Source organism: Trachymyrmex cornetzi, unplaced genomic scaffold (assembly GCF_001594075.2).
Source record: "Trachymyrmex cornetzi isolate Tcor2-1 unplaced genomic scaffold, Tcor1.1 scaffold113, whole genome shotgun sequence".
NCBI classification, from domain to species: domain Eukaryota; kingdom Metazoa; phylum Arthropoda; class Insecta; order Hymenoptera; family Formicidae; genus Trachymyrmex; species Trachymyrmex cornetzi.
In genome coordinates this window covers 1975-11593 of record NW_017295687.1, presented here as the reverse complement: position 1 = coordinate 11593, position 9619 = coordinate 1975, and the positions used below count along the sequence as shown (strand labels likewise).

Genomic DNA, 9619 nt, shown 5'->3' with positions numbered 1-9619 from the left:
ACTCATACTGTCAGTGTACTTATATATTCGATTTATTCTTGAAATCATACAACTATTATACCTATTTTATCTTTACATTAATAAAAATTAAATATAATCATCGCAGTATCCATTAACCAGTATTGCGTAACGTAACATATACATATTCCTATCTAGTTTCGATGTCCATTAATATGAACTCGAAGATGTGCAGGGTGTTACAGATACATACTAGGCAGTACGACGGGTTACGCGGCAAACTTTGCATGGCCAAGCGTGGTTTAATAGACAATGACAGTGACTTTATAACATGAACTTTATAATATAAATAATAAAACTTTGTAGTATAAACTTTATAATGTATAAAGTCACTGTCATTGTCTATTAAACCACGCTTGACCATGCAAAGTTTGCCGCGCAACCCCCCGTCGTACTGCCTAGTATGTATCTACAACACCCTGTACATACATACATACATTTGTCACGTAGTATACACACAGTCTTATTCATTCGTGACTATTGCGAGATAATTGGATAATTTATCAAAGTTGTGTGTGTGTGTATACAAAAAGAATATATACCGAGCGCTTAAAATTCATGGCACTCTCCTTCTGTTATGTATACCACTTTAGATAACCTTTAAAATAACAAGAATATACGATCAGACACAACCGTACTTAAAATATCAGAAACGTACAAAAAATAACCTTCAATCCGTTTAAGGCCACAGCACATACTCTTGCATAACGCATAATATATAGTGCATAAGTGAATCAACTAATCAGAATCTTTCCTTTCCTCCCATTCCATGGAATAGAAGAATTTTGATTGGTTGATTCCTTTATGCACTATGCATTATGCGTTATGCAAGAGTGTGTGCTACGGCCTATACTGTGTACATTGTCCCTGATGCACAAGCAATGCTGACAGGAAAGTATAAATTTCGTGCTTGTAATCGCATATTCCTATTGCATATTACGGACACAAAAATGTGCTCATTTGAACGTAAACTTTTTTATTCGCAAATTTATCGTGCTCATAGAGTGTACAGAGTACGATTCGATTCTCACAGATGTTGTATCCGCATTTAATGGTTCCTATTGTAAATTTTAAGTAGGTAAATAAGTGACTAATAGAAATAATTGTTCATTCTGATAGTTTCTAATATTTTCAATTAATTACTTCATTATTATTCGATATTTTGAATTATTTTAATATTTTGAAAGCTACACATTCGGTAAGTGTGACTTCGCATTGAGAGAAATGATTTTGTTATAGGAACAAATCAAGGGAAAGCAAATGTGATATTTGTTAAAAAAAACAATCGATTTGTTACGATTGCAAATTAATTCGTCGATGTAACAAATAATCAAGTATCGCTAGCAAATAAGAGGCTCATATATATATATATATATATAATATAAAAGTCGTAGACGATTGCAGGGTCTCAAATCGTAAGAAATTGACTAATTCTAGTCAAGTATTCTCCCTATATTTGACTGTGCTTGGTCGGTTTCCTACGACTTACGACTCCACGATCATCTATGAATTCTATGTAAACGAGCTAAAGTCTATCCAAAAGATAGGTTAGATTCTATATAGTTTGTTTCTGTTACTAATAATTGGTTGGTATAGCAGACTAGCAACAATCACAACAACATAATTTGTTGTCACATTTACCGATCACTGGTTAAGTATTGGTGACTTGCTAAATTAACAAAATCTTTTCTCTCAGTGCGAGCAAAACTTAAACCCTATAAATTGGAAAATTAATAGTATAATTAATAATAAGTACGTACTTAAATCTCATAGTCACTTAAATACGTAGTGGAGCACAAAAAATCACATTCTAAAGATCCATTAGTATCATCGATATTATCGATATGACATGAGTTTCCATCGTAATAATAAATATGCGCTGCATCGTGTGATGAGCAATATTGTAGCGAGCGCAATAATATCGTTCCAGAATTGGTCCCCTTTCATCGAGATATCTTTCAAAAATTTCGAAGGGTATTTATAATGACAGTAAAACTCACCCTTTTCTTTACAGTCTAGAATGGGTCTGTCCAGCCCATAGATAGCCCCGACAAACCTACGGCAGTTAAATTAACATCGAATAGTATTAATGTTAAATGCTTTACATTTATATAATTTTGAATTAATAAATTTTAGATTAATTTATCATATTATATCAAATAATTTTCATTTACACAATTCTTTAAATATAAACCATAAGTATATAAAATTATGTGAAGTTTTATTATAAATATGAATAATTGAAAATATATATATACTATTGAAAATACACGTGATAAATAAGTGTATATTGCTACTAAATAATACAAAATTTACAAAGTAATTCTTACCCTTCGAGACCATATCGTAAATAACTCACATAGCTCCCCCACTTAAGATAGCTTGGTAGATCACGTAATGATACTCCGAATCCAGCGAACATCATTAGTGGACATGCCAACGTTGGCCCTATAAAGGTGCCATTCTGCAAGTTAAAATGTTTCTTCCATTAATTTTACTTCAAGTTGAACGTTTTTATGGAACATTTTGCAATAAATGCAACACATTCTTTTTATAGAGCGAATTGTTGATACTTGCAATAAATCTATATAACATATCAATAACATAATAAAAAACAAATTAATGACACGTTTGATAATATTAAAGTTAAAAGAAATTGATAATAAATTAATAAAAGGACCGAACATTGATAAAAGATACTAACTGTACATATAATTAAATAACAAATATTATGGCTTACGAATACTATCATTGATAATTATCAGCAACAGTTTTAATTAATACTTGATTACTTACCACGACATTAAATACAGCACCTATCATAAGCCCGGTACCTTGTCCTATAAACATGATTAAAAGGCTAATGGCGAGGAACATAGAAAATCGAATAATTTCCCATGGTTGCGCTGACATAAAATAGACGATTATCGAGAAAAGTATACAGCACATTATCGAAATGGGTACGTCAATCAACGTTATCGCCGTGTAAAACGCCTTTAGACTGTACCATCGGTTAAAGTGCTCCTTTATGAGGATAGACATTTGCATTGGGACTGCGAATCAAAGATAAGATGATTAATAAAACCATAAAATATGTATTACAATAGGAGTCGACGCTGGTTATCAGTTAGCGCAATTTTTCTTAATACTAAATATATAAACCTGAACTTTGTTATATATTTAGTATTAAGGTCAAAGATAAGATGCTTCTTTCTGTTATACAAACTCACATTTGCGAAAATTAGTCATCGCGAAGTCACGGTAAGTCATTTACGAAAAGTACGCGGATACTTACAGGTAACTACCGTGAGCATCATCGTCGTCATCATGTGGTGTATGAGGATAGCAAATAGAAGATTATAATTGTCCAAAACGCGGGAACCATCGGCGCCGGATCGCAGGAAAACAGTGCCCAGCATTACACCGACGAGTATGTTAACAGCGATACGTAAATGTGTCAGAGTCTACGATATATGTGCACAATATATTGTTAAATAGAATTCGTGTGACCGTAATGCAGGCGTTTTTTACGTCAGATCGGAAACGCTTGGAATTAAAAAAGATTTCGAATAATTTTTGGAACTTTCAAAGAGTATGTGTATCGTTGATTAAAATCATCATTGACATGTATATTAAAATGTAATAGATAAACAAATAATTCTTACCGTATCTCGTTTACACATGATAAAGCCTCTCCTTAGCAAGATCTTGATTTGATGAACGAGATTTGTCGCGTGTAAGCCGCTGTCATCATTTATTTCATTTCTCAGAGGATGTTCCGCTGAAAAAAACCAAAAATTAAATGCAATGTTGCTTACATAAATTTAGAGTAACTGCAATAAAATTTCAAGCTTAACAATATATTTTAATTAATGCAACGGTATTTAAAATAAGAATAAAATAAATATTTAAATATTATATACTTTATTATAAATAAATACTTTTCAATATATGTATATTAAGGGGTTATGCCTACCTGTAAACTTCAAAAAAATCGATTTTTGGATTTTGATATTTTCTTAAAGTACATACTTTCAAAAATATTCCCTATAAATTTCAAGTCGATTCGACAAAAATTGACGAAGTTATGTGAGTTTAAAGGTATACAGGTTTGAACGTTTGAAGCAGGTATTTTACGTGAAATTGCGTTTTTTTTTTTTTTTTAATTTTGTACAGTCCGAACTATTGGGGGAAAATGTAGGGGATTTGATTCTAGCTGTTAGGGGTTTTTAGGGGATTCTAAGATATCTTTTAAGAGACGCCTTTCAAAATCACTTCGCAAACTTCAAACGCATTTTTCTCAAAACCGCATTTTTAAAATCGGTGACCAAAATATCTCGAGAACCGCTGCATCGATCAAAATGAAATTTGGTAGGCTTCTTTAATACTAAAAAAATCTAGTACCCGATCGTGGTTTTTTTTCGTTGCGTATTTTTTTTTACTGATAAAAAAACGAGCGAACTTTGGTAGAAGAATCGTATCTTCGAATTTAAACAACCGCCATTTTGTCGCAAATTAATTTTTCAAAAAAATGAACGATCGGGCACTAGATAATCTTATATATTAACTAAATTTGTTGGGTTTTTTGATTTGAGATAAACCAACTCAAAGCTAGAGTGGTCATCGCAAAACGCTTCTAGAAAAACTGCTTCTAGGAGATTACTCATATCTTCCTTATTTATCGATATTTTGCAATAAAAAAAATACTGAATTATCCTCGAAATATATATATTTGAAAACATAAATGTTCATTTCAAAAGCAGGCTCGCCTGCTAGGCCACCCCCGCTCCTCGCGGCCCGCGCGCCGTGCGCCCACTGTGGGCCGTACCTTCGGCAATAGTAGGTCGGGCGGACGCACGTATTCGGCTATCTTTAAACGTTAATATCTCGTTAACTATTGCTGACACCGCAAAATAGTACAGGACTTTTCGACTCAGTATAGTCTGTTCTACCCACGCATGAAACATTTGGCGGTAATTTCCAGACACCCTGTATACGTATGTATAATATTAGATATATGTATATACATAATGTATATGCATATACATATAATATTATGTATAGGATATCTGGTAAGTTTGGACAAAGAGCTCACGAGTAGGTAGAGCGGATCAAACTGAGTCGAAAAATCCTCTATCATTTTACAATTTTCGCAATAATTAACAAGATATTAGTTACTATATATTGCCGAATATTGGTCTTTAATAATTTTTTACTCAAGTACTATCAAAACTTTACAGGAAAATGGCAAAAAATAAAAATTGTTTTCTTCTTATAGAGCTGTAATAATTTTTTCAGAATTTTTTGTCAACCTTTTAGTACTGCATTTTCTTATTCATATACAGTCGACAACTATTTTTACCAACATGAGAAAATACGGTACTAAAAAATTCTCAGAACTTTATGAGAAGAAAATAAACAATTTTTGTCTCTTGCTGTTTTTCTGTAATATTTTGATAGTATTTGAGTAAAAAATTATTGAAAACCAATATTCGGCGATTTTTAGTAATTAATATCTTGTTATTGCGAAAATTGCAAAATGGTAGAGGACTTTTCGAATCAATTTAGTCCATTCTGCCGCTATGCAAGAGTTTTATCATTAATTATATACTCTGTATATACACAGTAATATTTTTTTAACAAATAATAAAGATGATTGTTGTAAAATTACATAGTTTTATTATCATAGTGATTTTTATTTTTTTTTTCCTAAGTACCTCTTAAACTTTTCGCATCCTTCAAGGTTTCTGGATTGTCGAACCACTGCAAATTTCGTCCATTTTGCGACCCCATTATCAACGTATTGATTTTCTCGTAACCGTACTCGCCACAAGCAAGCTCAATTACTACAATATATCGATATTAGCTGATCAAACGAATGAAATTCTCGAGTAATTTATAAAAAATAATTATACGCGTACTGTAATCTGCCGGATTATGATACATAGGACATGGCAGTTTCATATTTTCCAGATATGGCAAGAGTTTGCTCGTTGCTCCTTGATACAGACAGTCTCCATTCGTCAACACATACACCTGCAAGAATTTTGATTTTCTTATTATTCTAATTATAAACACATATTACTAATTGTCAGTAAATTTTAAACTTAAATTGTACATTGTAAACACAATGTTACAATGTAACATACATGTAACATGCAATGTCAGCTCAACAACACTGTGTGTTATATTACAATAATCTTGTTGAGCAATTGACATTGCATGTTATATTTATGTTACATGTAACATTGCGTTTACTGAGTAAAAATGAGATTTAAAACAATTTGTGTACTGATATATCGCGCGAAACAATATTATTAATTATCTTACATGTTTTTAAGCAGACTTTTATAATTTTTTATAGTAATTTCTGTGATTATTTACTTACCTGGTCGAACAATTGAAATAAAGATGCACTGGGCTGATGGATAGTACAAATTATTGTTCTTCCCTGTCGAGCCAATATTTTTAGCAAGTTTACGACTTGCATGCAAGATGAACTATCCAGACCTCTGTAACAAATACGACAAATATAACAAGACATTAATAAACAATCCTTTATTGGTATTCCATCAATTGTTACTAATAATTTTGACTAAAAATTAGGAATATTAGATGTTACGTATTATACTTCAAAAAAAGATTAATACGTGACAATTACTCATAGAGACGTTAATGTGCAATATAATGTGTAAAATAATTGTGAATTCTCGTCGCGGCGAATAAAAACTAGTACTACGATGTAACAATACATATATGTCGATAAAATATACAGCAATAAAATAATAAAGTAAAACAAAAAATAATTAAAGACCCTGTTTATTTTTACTAAATAAAGAAACTCTACTAAATAAAGAAGATAAAGAAACTCTATCAATTTTAATAACGAAATAAAACAATATTAAAAATATATTAATATAAATAACTTCTAGATAAATAAATAAATAACTAAATTGCTCGAAATGAGGTTTTTCTTTTTATAAGATGAAAAAACTAGTTAACAGAAAGATTTAACGTAAATACGTTTATTTGCGTTTACGTAAATGTGTTTATTGAGTGTTTATTGAGAATAAAAGATGAATACTAAGAAACAATTAAAGATATTAAATTGAAGAATTTAAATCTTTTTAACAGCCATTAAATCTTTTTAAATCGTAAAATAAATAAAACGGACAAAAAAGTTAAACAGCATCGAATAATCAAGGTTACATTGAACTTACGTAGTTGGCTCGTCCAGGAACATCACTGTGGGATTATTGACTAATTCAAGAGCTATGGAGAGCCTTTTTTTTTGACCGCCACTTAATCGACCGGATCTCGTATTCATATGTTCGTATAAGCCAAGTGTCGTAAGAATATCTTCGATCTAAAATTGTATTAATTTTTTTAAAGTACCATAATTAATTTACTTTAAACCAGCTCAACATTAAATCTCATTTGTTATCAATTAATATATAGGATTAAAGACGATTAACATTGGTGCAAATTAGATAGTAATAAACATTTTTATATTATCTTTGGTAAATGTTTACCTTTACACTGTCAATTCCAAATAATCTCCAACTGATCTTGACCTTGACTTTCAAAGAGGTCAAGGCCATTGACCTTTTCTGTCGCTCGTTATTCATTAAAAAGTTATGAGCAGAACAATTTTTATGAATAGCACACAATTTTAAAAAATAAGGTACATATTTCAGTAATATTTTCCCTTGATAGAGAGAGGTAAAAATCATGCGCCCCCAAACAGGATGGAGGTAGGATGGAGTCGCTTCGGGTGAAAGTCGTGTGCCCCCAAGCAGGGGAGGATGAGATGGGAATCGCTTCGGTTGAAAGTCGCACGCTCTTAAGCAGGAGGGGGGGGGCGTGAAATTAGAGGATTAGAAACGTAGATATTCGCATCCACCATTTTTACTCCTTTTCTGTGACGGGTTATGGTCATTACAGGTTATGATTTGTATTCGCTTGAAATTTTGTAGCTCCTTTCATTCATACAAGGAATTAACTTGTTTCCAACAGCTTAGAACAACCGTAACGACGATAATCTTCTCAGCTCAGTGGGACAGAGCAAGGATAGGGGAAAGGAATAAAAATGGTGGATATGCGAATACTCACGTTTATAGTGCCTTAGTGGAATGGGAGTCGCTTCGCACGGAGAAAAATGTACAGTAAATATCACTAGAATTCTAGAAAACTTTATGGAATTATCAATATTTATATAGGGATACGTGCTCACTTATGTAAAATTTTCTTTGCACTTCTGGTAAATGAGATTGTCGTATGATAATCATTCTTACCTTATTGACAACAATTTTTTCTTTAGGATTGACAAAATTTACTTTACTGCATAGCTTTTTGTGCTCGTCAATCTTGAAAATAATACGATTTACTTTACTGTAGGTATAATTTACTTTACTGAAAGTATAATTTATCTTTCTATAAGATAATAATCACTTGAAACGATGTACTATAATCATAATGTACTTTTTATCTTACATCTCCGGTATTTTTTACTTTTAGGCAAATAAAATTTATCACAAATTCGGTAAAAATAACCAGAATATTTTTATTAGTCTTGGAAGGTATCCATCTCTAAATTATTTTTCTCCGTGCGCGTGGAAAGTCGTGCGCTCCTTGGCAGGGGGCGAAGCGATTCCCACCCCATCTCTCCCCTGCTTAAGGGCGCGCGACTTTCACCTGAAGCGACTCCATCCCACCTCCTTCCTGTCAAGGGACGCACGACTTTACACGTGAAGCGAGGTCTCACTTTCATCTCCTCCTGTCAAGAAAAAATCCTGCTGAAATATGTGCCTTATGTTTAAAAATTATGTGCTATTTATAAAAATTGTTCTGTTCATAACTTTTTAATAAATAAAATTATTCACCCGAAGCGACAGAAAAAGTTAATGATCTTGACCTCCTTGAGAGTCAAAATCAAGGTCTAGGTCAATTGGAGGTCATTTGGGGCTGACTGTGTAAAGGTAAACATTTACTTTAAATAATAATTCTAAAGTATGTAATTATAAAGTATAATTATAAAGTATATTAATTAAATATTAGATCTGGCAAAGCACTGTAATAATTCTATTTTCTTCGATAAATTCTAGTCAATTTCATGATGATTTCTTTCTTAATAAATTATCGGGACCTTGAATAAGTTCTCGCTGTTTTCCAACAGATTATGTTAACAGAACTGCGTGCATGTAGTTGAAGATGGGAACACATCGATAAGGAACTATGATAAGCAAGCTTGAAATTCAGTGTATGTTATCTCGCCGAAGTGTAAACAACTTTTTGTTTCATAGTGTTAAACATATCGAGTTTCGTGCCAACAAAAGAGTATTTGCGGAGAATTTTACTGCACTACTTTATTCAAAAAAAATCTGCGGCTGAAGCACACAGAATTCTTGTTGAGACTTACGGCCACCAGGCTCTGTCGGAAACAACATGCAGAGATTGGTTTAGACGCTTCAAAAATAATGATTTTGATGTTGAAGATAAAGAACGCTCTGGCGCACCGAAAAAGTTTGAAGACGAAGAATTGGAGGCATTACTACATGAAGACTCATGTCAGACGCTAGCTGAACTTGCAGAATCATTAGGA

At 32.2% G+C, this 9619-nt stretch overlaps 1 protein-coding gene across 1 annotated transcript in view; it reads right to left on the bottom strand.

Annotated features, from left to right (window-relative positions):
- Positions 1-1590: 1590 nt before the first annotated feature.
- LOC108764299 (ATP-binding cassette sub-family G member 4) overlaps positions 1591-9619 on the bottom strand; it is a 9461-nt gene continuing 1432 nt past the window's right edge. The window contains exons 3-11 of the mRNA XM_018512450.1: positions 7239-7384; positions 6407-6530; positions 5940-6054; positions 5736-5864; positions 3684-3799; positions 3314-3482; positions 2815-3071; positions 2349-2482; positions 1591-2074 (exon numbers count right to left, since the gene is read on the bottom strand). Of these exons, the coding sequence (XP_018367952.1) occupies positions 1855-2074; positions 2349-2482; positions 2815-3071; positions 3314-3482; positions 3684-3799; positions 5736-5864; positions 5940-6054; positions 6407-6530; positions 7239-7384 (1410 nt within the window). The 3' untranslated portion in view covers positions 1591-1854. The remainder of the gene's footprint in view (positions 2075-2348; positions 2483-2814; positions 3072-3313; positions 3483-3683; positions 3800-5735; positions 5865-5939; positions 6055-6406; positions 6531-7238; positions 7385-9619) is intronic.